Source organism: Mchenga conophoros, linkage group LG19 (assembly GCF_057382185.1).
Source record: "Mchenga conophoros isolate Kocher_MC1m ecotype Shallow Benthic linkage group LG19, M_conophoros_male_GT1.1, whole genome shotgun sequence".
In the NCBI taxonomy this organism is placed as follows: domain Eukaryota; kingdom Metazoa; phylum Chordata; class Actinopteri; order Cichliformes; family Cichlidae; genus Mchenga; species Mchenga conophoros.
The window spans coordinates 26,360,134-26,379,103 of record NC_140544.1 but is presented as its reverse complement, the minus strand read 5'-3'; the positions used below and the strand labels follow the sequence as shown (position 1 = coordinate 26,379,103).

At 40.5% G+C, this 18,970-nt stretch overlaps 1 protein-coding gene across 2 annotated transcripts in view; it reads left to right on the top strand.

The window, feature by feature from the left end:
* The window catches only part of begain (brain-enriched guanylate kinase-associated), a 59,138-nt gene that overhangs the window by 14,007 nt on the left and 26,161 nt on the right, over positions 1-18,970 (top strand). The window contains exons 2-4 of one of the 2 annotated variants that reach the window (XM_085258371.1): positions 10,865-11,101; positions 13,092-13,253; positions 17,506-17,572. In XM_085258371.1, coding sequence (XP_085114497.1) covers positions 11,031-11,101; positions 13,092-13,253; positions 17,506-17,572 — 300 coding nt within the window. In that variant the 5' untranslated portion in view covers positions 10,865-11,030. The remainder of the gene's footprint in view (positions 1-10,864; positions 11,102-13,091; positions 13,254-17,505; positions 17,573-18,970) is intronic. The other variant, XM_085258370.1, reaches the window with a different exon arrangement.

The following is an 18,970-nucleotide window of genomic DNA, read 5'->3' as shown; positions in this document are numbered from 1 at the left end:
TCAAGGTCTATATTAATGTCTTATTAATCTTGAGCAGACATTGAAAATCTTTTCATCCTTTGCCCAGAAGAAAAACCTCACACATCTTGAAAGTATTCTTTTAAGTGCAGTGTGTTATACTGTGCCTACCTCTGTATTACTGCAAGTGCCTCTGTTCTACCTTTTGCACATTGTCCAGGCTTCAAATCCTCTCTGTTGTATGTAAATCTATTCTCATTTTCAGTCTTCACAGATTAAACCAGGAGAAAAGTAGCACTCAGATGAATTCATGAAAGCCGGTGAATAGAGGAGGAATTTTGATTTAAAGCCTCTCTAGGGCATGCAGCCTTTCCAGAAAACTTCTCCCTTAGACTATATTTTTAGCTTTGATATTAATTGCTGAGCTTTTATAGAACTGTTGAGAAGCACAAAAATTATGAAACTGGTGGTCACTATGAGAAAGACTTGGATCTGTTCAAAACATGACTGGAAAAAAACAGGCACAACAATACCTGAAAGTTGGGGTTGAAACAATTGCTGTGAATTTAATTGGAAATGAGATTTTTTGATTTGATTTTCTATGTATTATTATAGGGTCTCCACCTGCCTTGAGATGACTGCTGTTGTCATTTGATGATATATAAATAAAATTTGAAATAAAAAATGACAGAGTTAAATCTTCCTTCGACTTTGCGCTGTTTGGCTAGTTGTACCATTTAACTCCAGTAAGAAATAATATCAAACTGCAACAGTAAAAAATGCTGTTAGTTTAAAAAAATGAATAAATAATCCACCACAGTAGATTTCTAAACCACAGTTTAGAAAACTGTTTGCTTTGATAACTTTAGCATGATGGCCATTTTCTGCTTTTCTGCAGCATTGTGTTCAGCACGTCACCTGTCTTTTACTCATATCTGTTAATCTCCAAACAGGGAAGGAAACGTCTTGTTCCATTTATTGAGATTATCAATTTGAGAGTTAGTGAATATGTGAAAATGATCTTCTCTGTGTGTTTTCCAGCCTTGTTGACTCCAGGTTCTAACTGCTAATGCAGTGACTGATGATCAGATTAGGGTTGGTCTTTCCACACAGGAGTGAGGGCGGTCCTCTCTATCAGCCAATCACAGCTGCTCCATCATTTGCAAAGGGTACAAACCATGCAAATAACATTCATGCTCAAAATTTCTATATGCCAAAATTCTAACAAAATATCACAGTCACCAGCCTGATGCAAATGAAATAAGATGCTGCAGAAATCAACTTTGACACTCAGTAGGAATATTTATAGGGTTTTTTTGTAAGGCTCCTAAAAAAAAGTCTGACAGCTCTGAATCATTTTAATTTATATTTTATTTAGTTAGAAGTCGTTTCCATATTGAAATAGCTGCAGTATAATGCAATGGCATTCCATCAGGGCAAGTAAGGGGAGCAGTGCTTGCCTGGAGAACTGAAACTGAAAGTGATTTCATCTCAAACAGTATTCTATCATAAAGATCCTCTCATGCCTGCTTACATCCATCCTTTACATCATTGCTGTTTTTAGGCCGCAGTCAATTATTGTCTCTGGAAGCAGGATTAACCCCCACTTTACAACAGTATCGTTGAAATCGAGCTGGAGTGTATTGTTAATATTTTTTAATAACTTCTTTAGTACATCAGTCTTGATGATAATGGAGAGTGGATGTCATTTTCTGCCATGTCCAGTTTATTAAAACAGGCAATGTGAACAGGTGCAGACTCCAACAAAGTAACATCTCAAATGACCAAACAATGTTTAAACAATGTTGCTAAGAGATCATTTTTATTTTTCATTCATCTTTTTATTGTCTATGCACATGTTGACAGGTAAATATGTCACACGGTGCACAAGCTTTTTATTTCAGCTGTGATTTTATTTATACAATATTATTTAATATCTAATATTGTTTTGTAAATTAAGGTATAATTATATATATATATATATATATATATATATATATATATATATATATATATATATATATATATATATATATATAAATTTGTCAGCCACCTCCTGTACATGGATGACATCAAGCTGTATGCCAAGAGTGAACGAGACATCGATTCACTGATCCACACTACCAGGCTATACAGCAATGACATTGGAATGTCGTTCGGACTGGAGAAGTGTAGTCGGATGGTAACAAAGAGAGGGAAGGTAGTCAGAACTGAAGGGATTGAACTACCAGAAGGCAACATTGCAGACATAGAGGACAGTTACAAGTACCTGGGGATCCTGCAGGCGAATGGGAACCATGAAGAGGCCGCTAGAAAAGCTGCAACCACCAAGTACCTGCAGAGGGTCAGGCAAGTCCTGAGGAGTCAGCTGAATGGTAAGAACAAGATCCGGGCCATCAACACGTACGCCCTGCCCGTGATCAGGTACCCTGCTGGGGTAATAGGCTGGCCAAAGGAGGAGATAGAAGCCACTGACATAAAGACAAGAAAGCTCCTTACCATGCATGGAGGGTTTCACCCCAAGTCCAGCACCCTGAGGCTGTACGATAAGCGGAAGGAAGGGGGCCGGGGACTAGTGAGTGTCAGCACCACAGTCCAGGATGAGACAAGGAACATCCAAGAATACATTGGGAAGATGGCCCCAACTGACCGAGTGCTCAGTGAATACCTCAGGCAGCAGAAACCCAAGAAAGAGGAGGGAGACGAGGAACCATTATGGAAGGACAGGCCCCTGCACGGTATGTACCACCGGCAGATAGAGGAGGTGGCTGATACCCAGAAATCCTACCAGTGGCTGGACAAAGCTGGACTAAAAGACAGCACAGAGGCACTAATCATGGCAGCACAAGAACAAGCTCTGAGCACAAGATCCACAGAGTCTGGGGTCTATCACACCAGGCAAGACCCCAGGTGCAGGCTGTGTAAAGATGCCCCAGAGACAATCCATAGCACATAACAGCAGGGTGCAAGATGCTAGCAGGCAAGGCATACATGGAACGCCATAACCAAGTGGCCGGCATAGTGTACAGGAACATCTGTGCCGAGTATAACCTGGAAGTCCCGAGGTCAAAATGGGAGATGCCCCCAAGGGTGGTAGAGAATGACCGAGCTAAGATCCTGTGGGACTTCCAGATACAGACGGACAAAATGGTGGTGGCTAACCAACCGGACATAGTGGTGGTAGACAAACAGAAGCAGACGGCCGTAGTGATCGATGTAGCGGTTCCGAATGACAGCAATATCAGGAAGAAGGAACACGAGAAGCTGGAGAAATACCAAGGGCTCAGAGAAGAGCTCGAGAGGATGTGGAGGGTGAAGGTAACGGTGGTCCCCGTGGTAATCGGAGCACTAGGTGCGGTGACTCCCAAGCTAGGCGAGTGGCTCCAGCAGATCCCGGGAACAACATCGGAGATCTCTGTCCAGAAGAGCGCAGTCCTGGGAACAGCTAAGATACTGCGCAGGACCCTCAAGCTCCCAGGCCTCTGGTAGAGGACCCGAGCTTGAAGGATAAACCGCCCGCAGGGGCGTGCTGGGTGTTTTTTATATATATATATATCTCGGTTAACAGCTGTTTTTTCAGGAATGGGGTCCTCACTCCTCACATTTTTTTAGAATATGTCATATTACTTTAAATGAAAGAGATTACAAAGTATTTAAAATGATCCCAACTTAAATATCTACAGCAGTAGTTTTAATCCCTTCAACACTGATGGGGAACATTTTTCTGCAGAATAAGTACTCTTAAGTACCCTATTCATCATTGTCAGCTAATAGTAAATATACTGATGATGTACAAATAATGACATTAAACAGTTCTTCAGGAAGGAGTGCAGAAAGATGCACGAGACTGTATCTGTGTTTTATTATGGCCCAATTTAACCATTATCGTCTCTACTCACCTTTCTGTGAAAGTCACTACATGCCACTCGTGGTGACACAAGACAAAGCCGAAAAATAATCCCTCTCAAAATTCTGTTGTCATAGGAGTGAAAGTCAGTTTCTAATTTTACTGTTGTTAGACTATATCAAGATATTAAACTGAAAGTCAGAAAGGAGATATATTTTTATCACCACCCTAACCCTAACCCACTCAACCTTTTTCTTACCATAACCTTCAGTGAAGACACTCCCCAGCTTACATAGTTTTTTATCAATCATCTTGGGGTCAAATAGCAAAAAGAAAAAATTAGAGAAGCAATTTAATATCACCATAAACTTATATGAGCTGCAGGAGATCCCAGTGCAACTCAAGCTATACTGTCTCTTTAACCTTATAATATCAAATTTTGCTGTCTGTAAACTGACCCTAACCTGCTGCTTAGCTTTGCTCAGGTTAGAGCAGTCATGCTTTCCTGTGTGCAAGGTGGTGGTTAAGTTAATAAAAAGTTATATTGCACAATAGCAAAGTAAATGTAGATTGGATTATGAGGAGTGTAGTTTGGCAGGAGCAAATTAAAAGTGGGGTTGTAAATAACTCTTTGTACATCACCTTGAAATCTCTCTGATGCGTGATGATCCTACACTGAGGCAAAATGATTTTTATGCCACTTAGTTTAAAGACACTGATTGGTTCAGTGAGTTGGTATTGACATATTTATTGGGAAACTGAGAAAATGAAAGCACTAATCATGTGACGATAATTGAACGATCATTCATGTAATCTTAACCACAAATGCACTAAAGAACAGTTTCACACACCAGCACTGAACTACACAACACATACAAACACACCAGTTATGTGGGAATGAATGTCTCCAGTTACTCATGCTGTGGCCCCCTGATGTGATCAGATCAGGGATTATGTGAAATCTCCCTTCAAATAGTCAGAATCGAAAGCTTGCTTCCTCTGAAGCTCGTTAGGTGTACATTCACAAACGTTGACTCCCGCAAATAAAACTTTATTGGTATGACTGATATACCATTTAAAGGGCCAAGGACCTGTAAAGGAGCTTGAGAAAATTTGATGAGTCATAACACAGCAAGGGAACCTATTTGTTATCAGTTAATTTATCCTCAGGAGCTTGTACTGTAGAAAAAAGGTATTAGCTCTGCAGCCTTGAACTATGCTTGACATTACTTCCAACTGCAATATCAGGTGTTTGTACTTTTAACAGGTCCTAGATTATACTGCAGTCAAAAGTGCAATTAATTAGTGTGCTCCCATCAACATTTCTGTATAATTTAGTTCACCTCTTAGATTTTAGTTGCCTAAATGAAACTGTAACTGGAAGCTTTTATCAAAGTTGTTACCCACTTAAGGTTAAGTCCCTTTTGATATGTAGATAGAAATTAAGAGGCGACAAACAGTATGTGGATTACTCCTCCGTTGCAGTTCTTGTCTTCAGGCAGCAAATTATGTTGACTAGTCATCATCAACATTGCTCCGGTGGCTTAATCCACAGAGCTGTTTTTCTGGCCGCTGGTAGTGGAGCATGCACAAGAGACTGCCATATTTCTGGAGTCTTGCATCAGAGGAAATGCACAACTCAACCGATGTGGTACGTAATACCAGTGGGAAAAAATACTTGAAGAAAGGTTTCTAATTATCAACACTTCATCTTCTGTTTGGTCTGTTTGAATCTAATACCTCTGGGCGGAGCAGTTGTTGGTTAGACGTTTTTTTATTTTTTACAGCTTGTGTTTTATTGTTGGAACCATCCTACCAGAATTATTAACCATATATTTATGTAAGGCATTTTTAAGCAAAAAAGGCAATATTAATAAAATTTTTATCCATAAGAATGTGGTGCAGTTGTAACCACTGGAAAAAATAGCAGCACAGTTAACAGCATACACCATTTATCTAACAGTGGCCTGTGGAGCACAGACATGGAACCTCTTGGGGAGAGCTGTTGCGTCATGTGGCAATGGATCCCTTGGGGGCTCATGTGCATCCAGCAAAAGCTGGGATAAATTGCCGTCTCAGTAATTTGAGGCCATTCCTGACCAGTTTTGTGTTGCATTTTCCATAAAACTGAACGGGGGAATCTCCAGTGCAATGGGAGCATCCTTGATTTGCAACAGTATTTCTAAGAAGTATTTGAGGATTCCAAATTTTTGAATCATTACATAGTAATGCCATGATCAGTGGCATTCAAGTCACCCTGGTTTTAATGTTTAGGATGATCGATTTATGTAATAACATAATAGGGAAAGCTTTTTAATAGATGAATCTGCCATTTCAGTAAATTCTTATCCATACATTATGTACTATACAATCATTCTTCAAATATGATGTCCCCAAGCATGACTAGCAAATTAATGAAGAAAAATATAGACAGTCTTTATTTTTTTTAACCAGTATGTGATAATAAACAATTATTTCTGCAGCTGCTAATAAAGCAGTGACATTTTTTCTGATTCTAGAAAGCAGTGACAAAAAACTCTGTTATTAGGAGGACTTCATTAAAAGGTTTAATATAGCTAAGCTGTTTGCCTGGTATCATCATTGAGCAACAAAATTAACAACAAAGACCCATTTCAAGCTATAAAATGAAGGGTTAGATTTAACATTAGACTTCAGGAGAGATGGCACTGTGACCATGAAAGTTTAATGCCTTTATTTGCTCCCTGTGAATAGTATATGTGGCAGGCAGTAGCTCTACCTCACTCAACTCCTGTGGCTCATTACAAGTAAATCAACCCGCAAGCATTATTAGGCCTCTCTGTTGTGAATCCAAGATGGATGCTGGCTGGTTGTGACCTTTTACTGGTTTTGCATTAGGTTGTTTTTCTGGATTAAACTGCTAGCCGAGCCATTCTCATTAAGGAGAAAAAGTAGAGAGTCAGAGTAGGTGGAAGATGTCTGCCTGAAGTAGGTTATAGTCTGCAGCATTACAACAACCATTTGTTGTACTCCCTGTAGTGTGCATTGTCTGATGATTGTGACAAGTTGCAGCAGTCTGGGAAAGTATTTCAGGTAAACAGGGTTTACTTGTGTTTCCATCCACACTATAGAGCTCACTTAATACTTATGTGGCAAGGCTGGAAAAATGTAGACTGTGTTTGATTTACATATCAGTGCTTTTTGGAGTTGTGAAAGTGTGAAAACAGCAGTAAGCCTATGACAAGGTGCTCTGAGGACTTAGATTTGTTTCTTCATGTGGATAGTGTTTACCTTACCAAACAACACCAGAGGCACCAAGATCTGCAGCTTATCCCCATGGGGGACGTGATACGATACAGCAAGGGTACAGTACCTTGTACACACTTCAGGGAGGAGCATGTGTAGGTGCATTTGTGTATGTCAGGACAGATTCTACACAGCCGCACTTACTTACAAATTCAGCAACTATTTCTGTCTTCTGTCTCTCTCCCTCTGTGCGTTGCAGATAAGAAAATGGCTCTAGCAGCCGTATTAACAGTGTTTCCAGAAACCGCCATTGTTTCCTGAGCCATTACTAAACAGGGATTAAAATTAATAGCTTAAGTCATGGTACCATTAGAATTGGTGACAAAACATTCAATCCAGTTTGTCGTAAGAGTGCTACCTTACCATTCTGTGTGTACTGAAATAAGTTGTGCTGGTGTCATTATTTTTGTCTTTATTCATGAATGGCTCTTAAGTATGGGACATTTTTGGTTTAAAAGGGAAATATATAGACTCACTGTGAGGTTGGCACTCTGGTTACAAATGGTGATATTAATTATATAAATTATTATAATTATAGAGAGACACGTATGTGCTGTTTGTAGATTACAGCTCAGCATTCAATACCATCGTTCCCTCGAAGCTGGACAGGAAACTGCAGGATCTAGGACTGAGCAGCTCCCTCTGCAGCTGGATCCTTAACTTCCTGTCTGACAGACGCCAGGTGGTCAGACTGGGCAGCATCACCTCATCCCCCATCACACTGAACACTGGTGCTCCACAGGGGTGTGTACTGAGCCCTCTCCTGTACTCACTCTACACCTACGACTGCACGGCCACTAACAACTCCAACATCATTGTGAAGTTTGCGGACGACACTACAGTGGTGGGTCTTATCACCAACGGTGATGAGACGGCTTACAGGGAGGAGGTCAGCGCCCTGACCCACTGGTGTCAAGACAACCATCTCACCCTCAACGTCGCAAAGACAAAGGAGTTGATAGTGGACTTCCGGAGGTGCAGAGAAGTGCACACCCCCATCACCATCAATGGCGCTGCTGTGGAGAGAGTGAGCAGCTTCCGGTTCCTTGGTGTACATCTGGCTGAGGATCTTACGTGGTCAGTACACACAAACAAAACAGTGAAGAAGGCGCAGCAGGGCCTCTTCTTTCTCAGGAGACTGAAAAGATTCGGCATGAGCCCCCGCATCCTCAGGACCTTCTATCACTGTGCCATTGAGAGCATCCTCACTGGATGCATCACCACCTGGTATGGCAACAGCACCGCCTACAACTGCAAAGCTCTCCAGCGAGTAGTGCGGTGCTCTGAACGGATAATTGGAGGTGAGCTTCCCTCCCTCCAAGACATCTACAGGAAGCGCTGCCTGAGGAAAGCGGGGAGGATCATCAAGGACTCCAGTCACCCCAGCCATAAACTGTTCAGACTGCTTCCATCAGGAAGGAGGTTCTGCAGCATCCGGTCCCGTACCAGCAGACTGAGAGACAGCTTTTTCCATCAGGCCATCAGACTGCTGAACACGTCATAGACACCTCAGCTTCACTACTGGAACTTCAACACTATGCACTCCACACTGTATATAAATGCCACTTGTTTTGCACATATTCAACTCTGTATATTTTATATATTTTATTATTATTTTTTATTTTTTATTTTTTTTACTATTTAATTTGTAAAATGTGTATACACACACACACACACACACACACACACACACACACACACACACACACACACACACACACGTAGGAAAATATTTAGTATACACATCCAGAAATGCATACACTATTATATATTGTACATATATTTATTAGTTTCAGGTTGGCCATTCTTGTATTTTGCTCGTTTGTGTTGTTGTGTTTGCACATCTCTGTTGCTTGTGGGGCTCGCACACAAGAATTTCACTCGCATGTGCTGTACCAGTGTGCCTGCACATGTGATGTGACAATAAAAGTGATTTGATTTGATTTGATTTGATTATGGTAGGGCATCGTTAAGGGGCTATAAGGCATTCAAACATAACAAAGGGCTCGAAAACAAGAGAAGAATCAAGGTTGTGTCTACACGTGAAAGACAACAAAGAACCCATTTCAAATTATATCTTAAAGCACTTTGTTCACAGCAGTCTGTTGCATAATGCGTTCCAAATTTCTTCAGTTGAATCTAGATTAAGATCACCAGAACACCAATTTGATAGTAATTTAATTGTATTTTTGCACTCACAAAGTGCTTCAAAGGCCTATTAGCTGAAATATTGCCATATCTCAGTATGGTGTGCACGGGGTCCTTAACTGGGTGCATAAAAGAAGTGCCAGGCCTAAAAAACTATCTGCCCTGATCAGACAAGGACCTGAGAAATGCATCTGGCCCTGCAGCTGATCCTCGTACTGTTCGTTGAATTCAGAAATGTATTTTTAAAAGCCATTATTAAAAAAGGAAAACAGCGAGGAAAGGCCGAGTTATGCAAAATTACTCAAGAACTGGACGGAAAATCAGTCAATCCAAATTATTGTCTGAATGTTTGGAGGAGTTGGCATTTCAGCCAGTGGTTTTTGCCACTCTGCACACGTTTCAGTAAATTCCTGCACCCATTTCCCTAGCAAAATATAAAGAAATGATGCGTGGCTCAAGACTTTTGCACAGTACTGTGTGATAGGTAAGAAAAGCTACAGTTAAATGCCAGTTTGTTTGTTTATTAAATTCATTTTAGAATTTAAAAATGGCTTGTAGGTCACTGCAGGTGTTATGGGAAAAAAGAGACGTCAGCATCATAATGTTACTGTGCATTGCATAGTAATGGGATTTGTGTTAAATCTGATTATATTTTAGGCTCCCAGTTATTTCTACTACATTGTTTCTTTTTCAAACATTTCTTTTGTAAAATCACAAGAATAAATGTAATAAAAAATGAAGAAATTTAAAGATGTGGACTAAGTGATGTGTTGAATCTTGAAAAGTAAGCAGGGTTGCTGTTGCTGAACAGAGCACCGAAAGATATGCATAACTAAATAATCGACTTTAGAAAATAGGCTGTAGTTTACTTTTAATGGAGCTTCCTTTAGTAGCAGCATTTTTATATTTTGTTATTGTGTATGTGCAGCTGGAGTAATATCAGCAGGTCTCACCAAACACAGCTGCATAAAGAGAGATATGCTCACACCTTGAAAGGTTTATTTTGACATTTCATGCTTGCCAGTGGCAGGTTATTAAGTTCTTACAGCGCAGCAGACTCGAGTTCAAGCCCCAGCAACGCAGAGCGATGATGAGCGATGGAAGTAGAAACACACACGCATTCATCATAACCCTGATTTATTGGGGAATAACCTTTTGCGTTCAGCTAGTCAATAACTTAGCGTCTCTTTGTATTGACTGCATTTAATTGTTGACAACAAGAGCGAGAAGGAAGCAAAGGACGAACATGCAGCTAAAATGATGTAATTCAGTGTTGCAGTTTTCTTTAACTAGTGTTGGTTTTAGTATTATTTTTAGAAATTCACATGATGCATATATGTTTTTTGGCTTGTGAAATGATAGCATACATCACAAAGAGCTTTGTGCGCTGATTGTGTAATGAAAGTTAAACTGGAGGTGCAATAAATCACACTTCTCAATATTTTTCAAGTTTCCTTGCTATCGAACTTATCTCATTGATCCGTCAGCTCTGCTCTCTCTCTCGTACCAAACAAGCTCATTTTCTGAACACGCATAAAATCTCTGTTTCTCTCTGGAGTTAACGCAACTAAATGTGCTGCTAAATCTGTGGGACTTCAAAGCTGTTTTTCTCTGCTCTTTTGCCAGGGTCATCACAGATAGCCAACTGCTATCTGCCTCCCCAGGCAAGACTTAAAGCTTTGACTGTCGGTTTGCGGTTATAGTTCAAACTTGGCTTCAGCATTCAGACGACCAGGAGCAGCAGAAGCAGCACCAACTACACACACATGAGAGCCGGAGCACAGAGAAAAATATGAAAAAGATATATATTGGCAAAACTGCTCTCAAAACCCAGAGAAACGGTTGCAAACATCAAAAAAGGAGGTAAGACGAGTCAGTCAGCAGAGTTATTCAGAATTTAAACATCGACCGCATCATTGATGAATCCATTTCATTCATTTTAACTGGTGGAAATGGATTCTCATTGGGAGGTTATAACCATTAAAAAGCCATTAAAAACATAGCGTTGTATCTATTCATTGCCATCGCTCATCATCACATTCCTTCATGTGTTGGCTGACATTTAAATCTAGTTTAATGGCGCTCTGCTTTGGACCAAAAACAGAGGACACCAGCAAAAGGTTTGGGGCTCCTTGCCATGTATTTTTTTAACAACATTACTTGAAGCTGGTGTAAAGAGTGTGTTGCAAAATCACTTAGGAGGGCAAACCTGCATCGGGATATTGAACAGATAAAATAAACTATCCAGCGATCGTCTCTGTTTCTCTCTTTGTAAACAAGCAAGAAGTGCTGTGTTTAGCTGCTGGAGGTGCAGGCGAACTGTTTGACCGTTCCTCTAGTGTTTATAAGCTAAAAGCATTCTGGCTCTGATTCCATACTTGAAGGGTAGCATCACATTTTGTATAATACACTTGTTCACGTCCCTACACAGAGTAAGCCTGCAGACACCGTGTCCGAGGATTAAAACTGCGAGGGGGAGGGGGGGGGGGGGGGGGGGACTAGAGCAGTTTTACGTCTCTATTCACTTTCGTCTACCACAGCATCAACAAAAGTGAGTGCTGACATGGTATTCAAACCACACTGTCCCAGGTGAAAGTCGTGTATTTTGCCAAATGTGTCTACAGAAATTAAAGAGAAGTGTGATTGGCCTTTCCATCATGGGCTCAATATCATGAAGACAAAGTACCCAGGAGGTCTTAGACCAGTTCCTTTAAAATGTGCTGAAAGATTTTAAACTGGCTTTAAACATGTTACTAACTCCAGCTCAAAATGCAATTCTCAGACCTTTGCTGACCTCGGTTTAGCATATGATCAAGACTGGAAAAGAAAAAAAACTTTCACAGTACTTAGCATGAGGTCCCATGCATATAAGATTACCTCTTATGACTTTATAAAGGCTTAATTAATGCAGATTCTCAACTGAGGACACAGACGTGAAGGCTAGCCTATTGCACCACCCCTTTACATGGCATAGCCTCTAAGTTACTATGGACACTCCAACTTTAGTGTCAGATTAGCTTGAGGCTTAGAACTGAGGTGAACTTGGAAGATGCTGTCATTGCGCCTGCTGGATGGTTAGGCCGAGCCATCAAACTTCTCCATGAGCCAAGTATCCATCAGTTTGGTACAATGCTAAATCCCCCAGAGCGCACATGGCTCCTGCTCCCAATCTTTATAGCCTTCCACTACCATATCCATTCCCACAGTCAGTCCTGTCGGTGTGTTTTCATTGTTAATGCGCAAAACTGCATCAAACACACAACCAAAGTATTTCTTCCTGCCTGGTGTTGTTGACAGGGATGGTGTTGAAACAGTGCTCTTTTGGCCTCTCATTCTCTCTCATGCCATCTTTCTTTTAAAGCATTCTCGTACACAAAGTTGTGTTTCATTCTGTATTTTCGCCCCTTCTTCTATGAATCACCAGTGGTCCACGTCCAGGGGCAAAAATCTTTTTCTATTCTTTCACACATTTGATGGTGAAGGGGGTGGAGGGTGTAATAAAAATTCACCATTACACCGATGGGAGCTCCTTTCCCAGTTCTACTCCTTTTTTGTGAATGGGAAATGATTAGTAGTCCTCCTCCATCCATCTACTCCTCCCCATCGGCCTCCCTGCTATCCCCTGCCTGGGACCTCTCTGACCCCAAACTGAATTACACTCCAGCTACACTTCACCCTTTTCCCTCCCTCTCACACTAACACATAATGCCTTTTCAGCTTGTCTCTGTTTTCTCTAGCATTCTGTGCTTGGCTTGTTGAATCTGACAAACTGACAGAAATAAAAGTGCACCACTATTGTGGGACTTTATCTTCTTCTTTCCTTTTCTCTAAACGCTCTCTGCTATCTGTTCAGCTCATTTCACGACCACAAGGATGACCTACGTAAGCGCCTGTCGTACACTACCCACAAACTAGAGATGGTGGAAACTGAGTTTGACGCCACTCGGCAGTACCTCGAGACAGAGCTGCGCCGGGCCCAGGAGGAACTGGAGAAATTTACAGAGAAGCTGCGCAGGTGTGTGTGCTCGCGTGCATGGCTTTATGAGATGGCTGCCTTTTTATTCATGCATTTTGTGGCACAACTTTCATTTCCTGGTTTTAGCTTAAGAAGGGCAATTTTTGGGACGTAGGAAGCAAGTTTTATTGAGAAAATGAATACGGTTTAGATAAATCATATTGAGTCTACATATTTACAGTTTTCACTTTTATACATTTCTGTTGCTTTTTAATTCTTTGACAGTCAATTATCTGGGTCTTTTCCAGTATTTTAAAAGACTTCTCGCAGGTGGTTTGAACACCACCCCGTCATCCTCTTCTGCTTTTTACTTAGGTGGTGGTGGCAACAGGCTAAGCAGGGTATTCAGAACATCTCACAGAAGTCTGAATGAAATGGCCAAATAGCTTTGAACTGATAGGAAAGCAAGGGTAACTCAAATAACCACTAGTAACAACCAAGAATGTTAAAGACTGAAGCAGATTGGCTACAGCAGCATAAGACCACACTACTCAAGGCGCCATTCCTATCAGGCAACAACAGGAAACTGAGACTGCAATTCACCCTGCTCACCAAAACTGGACAACAGAAGACTGGAAAAGTGTTGCGTAGTCTGATGAGTCTTGAGTACTGCAACATTCAAAGAGTGGGTTTAGAATTTGGCATTAACAGCATAAACACATCGATCCATCCTACTTTGTGTCAACAGTTCATGCTGATGGTGGGGTAATGGTGTCTGGAATATTTTCCTGGCACACTTTGGGCCCCCGCAGTATTCTCATAACCATTATTTAAACACCACAGCTTTATTACCACCACTTTATGACCACAGTGTATCCATCTTCTGATGACTGCTTCCAGCAGGATAATATACAATTTCACAAAGCTCAGATTATCTCAAATTGGTTTCTTGAACATGACAGTGAGTTCATTGCATCTAAATGACTTGCACAGTCACCTAGATGCAATGAACAGCCCGATAGAGTACCTTTGGGATGCTGTGGAATGGGAGTTCTTCAGCAGGTATGGGAGAACCTGGAAAACCTCCAAACAAATACCCTAACAACACAAATAGGGACTTTACTCCAGGATTATCCAGTCCCTTACCATTTTGCTAAGACTGAACTCAGCCACCATAAAGAGGGAAAGCATCTTGACTTGCTTTATGATTGCATTCTTTTGGTTGTTACCAAGTGCTCATGACCATAGGTGAAGGTAAGCTCTCTCTTAACTACAGCAATCCAGTACAATGCCCACAGTGCTGTTGATGTTGCAGCAATCTGCCAGTACATCCTTACTTGGAACAGCTCCAGTGGATGCCAGAGGCACATAAATGAAGCCAGAAGAACTACATCATCAAAAATCAAGGATGCAACTCTGAGTTTCCCAAAATAGACACCGTCCTATTCACAGTGTTGGGAAGGTTACTTTTAAAATATATTCCACTACAGATTACAGAATACATGCCCCAAAATGTATTTTGTAACATATTCCGTTACGTTACTCAATAAGAGTAACGTATTCTGAATACTTTGGATTACTTAATATATTATCATGCTTTTTACAACTGCATAAATGTACTATTGCTGTGTGATTTATTACTATTACTGAAGGTTACTCGCCATACCAATACCTACTAAATTTTTAAATCTTAATATAAAATGAGTAATAGTAGGGTGGACATTATGTAAGGCTGCACTTTTTGCAGTGATTTCATATAGAAAACTATTCCACGCGTATATAAAACAGGTTCGTGGCTCCGAACTGTAGTAAAGGGACCTCTGGCTAATACTTCGGGTTTGTGTCGGGCTCATACCCGAAAACTAGCTTTACGTCGTTGTCTGGGTCAACTTTGCTAGCGTGAGACAGAGAGAGGCGTTGAAAGGCTGCTCCAATGGAACTTATTGTTTCAGAGGAAAACACGAACACAGTGTACAGTCGAGTCTTAATATAAACATATTTTGTATTTTAAATACGTAACGCTGGTACATCTATTCCGTTACTCCCCAGCACTGCCTATCCATCATTATAGTAATTAAGTCCATATTGGATGAGTCCAAACTTTTATGACATGACTTCATGACATAGACACAGACTTTATTTAATGCCACACTGGGGAAATCCACTTGTTACAGCAGCACAAGGGACAGGAAGAAAAATGTGAAGTAGAGCTATATTAGAAAACAATAAAAATAGAAAAAAATACATTAGAAAATTTGTGTACAAACGCCAGTATTGATTCAGAATGAGCCTGTTCTAAAGCATCTGATATAAGGCTATTGTATTTAATGGAAAGTAAACTAAAAACTAAAACTTGATATTTTAATTAAATAACTAATTAAAAATTTCAATAAGACTTTTGAAAAAACTAACGATTTTGTGAACTGGGAAAATTAACTCAAATTAAATAAAAAATGCAGAGGAAAGAAAAACCTTAGTTTTAGTGTTTGTTAGTTTAATAAACATTTTATTGCAGTGTACCTGATGAAGTGTTGATGGACATGTTTACTGAAGATTCTTCAGTTCAGTAAACATGAACCTATAAAAGTGAGTAAAATGCAGCTGAAATATAAAAAAATCAAAGGTTTACTTATTCAAATAGTGAATATTAATCATTAAAGTAAAGTGAATGTGTCATGATCTGAGGAGTTGGCATATCATATGTGTGTCGGGATTCAAGGAATGTGGAAACCCAAGTGCAGATATGCATAGGCAAATACAAGTTAAGTAAAGACGAGCCATTTATTTAGGAAACAGGAAGAGAATTAAGTAAACAGAACGATAATATACACATGAATTGACTGAATTCAATGGAATTGACACATGAGGAAGGGGGCACAGCGTGTGTCAGACACTTAGCTCAAGAAATACAAGACAAGGAACCAACTACATACTGGGAACAGAGATAGTACTAAGACAGACTGGACACGAAAGAAAACTAATTAAACCAAAAAAACAAGTGCTAAAAAGGCAAATAACTAAACTAGGAAGCACTGGGGAGAAATCATGTCCACATGGAGAGATCAAAATAGACCAGAAAACATAGTCCCAGGGACAGGCCTGTCCACTGGGGACCAACAGATGCAACAGTTCATGGGGGCCAGCTCCCCCACAACGCAAGCTCCAGGGCAGATGTCAACGTAGTCAAGTCATTTCTGGGAACCAGTCACAGAGCCAGAGCTCTGGCAGCCAGCCATTGGGGAGCCCGTAGGCGACACTGACGACCCCTCCAGTGACTTAGGTGGTACTTTGATTAACTTAAATGTCTTGATAAACTGTGCCTAGGTGGCCTGAAGTCCTTCAACACTCCTGATACAATGCATGCCAGTCATATTTCGCAAGTTGCACAATTTTACTTCATAACAAAGCTCAGTTTGTTCATGCACCTTTAATATGAGTAACAGTGCTCAGTGTTCCCTTATTATGGCAGGTTTTACTACAGTTATTTATTCACTATGGTGTGAGCCACTCTCTGTCAGCTCTACTCACTCATTCCCATTTATGCTCCCTCTTTAGCTTGTCAAATCTCTTCCAGACCTTTGTTTTATGATCTGTCTTTGCCTCTGATCTCTACTGCCCACAGTCTCCAAATCTGTCTGCTTAATGGAGCCATAAATGCTAGTTTATCAACACTCTCTTTGGCCTGAGAGCTAATGGGAAAATGTAATACAGAGCTGAGAGGTGACAGGATAAAATAAGAGGAATAAGTTAACAAATATAAAATCAGGGGCATGTTACATTAAGCATTAAGCTAATGCAATGGTCTACTTAAGAGCAAAACCGATAATAAATACTAATATTATCAGTAAGGGAAAATAACAAAATGATAAAAACTACAGAAAATGAAGAAACAGAATTTAAAAGGGAGGAAAAAACTTATGTGGTATTTAACTATAAAGTCATAGTCATGCTTCCTTATTCTTTTCATATAATATTTATGGATGTAAAAGTTTTTTGTGCCCACTTTTTATGTGTTAGATTCCCCTGGTGTTGCACTTAAACATATCATCAGCCCTTTTTGTGGCATTTTAGTTCAGCAGATTTATAACCACAGTGATCCTTAAGTCTAAGTAAGAACTTAAGATATCCTGCAAATCCCATCTGAGACTTTCTGTCAGCGCTGATGTTGTAAATGTTTTATTCCTCTAAATTTATGTGCTGATCACCGCTGCTTGTTTTGGTTTACGAACAGTAAAACACCCTTTACTCGTCATATTGTGCAGTTTGCATTTTTAAGTGCGTTAACTTCTCCGTTCGTTTTTTTTTTTTGCAGGATCCAGAGTAGCTATGCAGCTCTTCAGAGGATCAACCAGGATTTGGAGGACAAGATGCACAGGGCGGTAAGAATCCCCTGCTGAAGTTTTTGCAAGTCTTTTTTAATTTTTTTTAAAACCTTGCGTAACTGTATCTTTCATTGACACTGAAGCATCCAGTTACATAAGGTTACATATAGTACAAGCGCCACTAAAATCTTATTTTGTTTTGTAAATCATGGTGGAAGGTATTCTTTATTGTGTTGGAAAACATCACAGTGTTCTTGATGTTTTCCATATGGACATTAAAACTATGTCATTTCACAGTCTGTACAGTTATGAAAAGTTATTTGGTAAGCCGAACACGTCAAATTAATTTTACATCATGGGCTACATACAGGGAGTGCAGAATTATTAGGCAAATGAGTATTTTGTCCACATCATCCTCTTCATGCATGTTGTCTTACTCCAAGCTGTATAGGCTCAAAAGCCTACTACCAATTAAGCATATTAGGTGATGTGCATCTCTGTAATGAGAAGGGGTGTGGTCTAATGACATCAACACCCTATATCAGGTGTGCATAATTATTAGGCAACGTCCTTTCCTTTGGCAAAATGGGTCAAAAGAAGGACTTGACAGGCTCAGAAAAGTCAAAAATAGTGAGATATCTTGCAGAGGGATGCAGCAGTCTCAAAATTGCAAAGCTTCTGAAGCGTGATCATCGAACAATCAAGCGTTTCATTCAAAATAGTCAACAGGGTCGCAAGAAGCGTGTGGAAAAACCAAGGCGCAAAATAACTGCCCATGAACTGAGAAAAGTCAAGCGTGCAGCTGCCAAGATGCCACTTGCCACCAGTTTGGCCATATTTCAGAGCTGCAACATCACTGGAGTGCCCAAAAGCACAAGGTGTGCAATACTCAGAGACATGGCCAAGGTAAGAAAGGCTGAAAGACGACCACCACTGAACAAGACACACAAGCTGAAACGTCAAGACTGGGCCAAGAAATATCTCAAGACTGGTTTTTCTAAGGTTTTATGGACTGATGAAATGAGAGTGAGTCTTGATGGGCCAGATGGATGGGCCCGTGGCTGGATTGGTAAAGGGCAGAGAGCTCCAGTCCGACTCAGACGCCAGCAAAGTGGAGGTGGAGTACTGGTTTGGGCTGGTATCATCAAAGATGAGCTTGTGGGGCCTTTTCGGGTTGAGGATGGAGTCAAGCTCAACTCCCAGTCCTACTGCCAGTTTCTGGAAGACACCTTCTTCAAGCAGTGGTACAGGAAGAAGTCTGCATCCTTCAAGAAAAACATGATTTTCATGCAGGACAATGCTCCATCACACGCGTCCAAGTACTCCACAGCGTGGCTGGCAAGAAAGGGTATAAAAGAAGAAAAACTAATGACATGGCCTCCTTGTTCACCTGATCTGAACCCCATTGAGAACCTGTGGTCCATCATCAAATGTGAGATTTACAAGGAGGGAAAA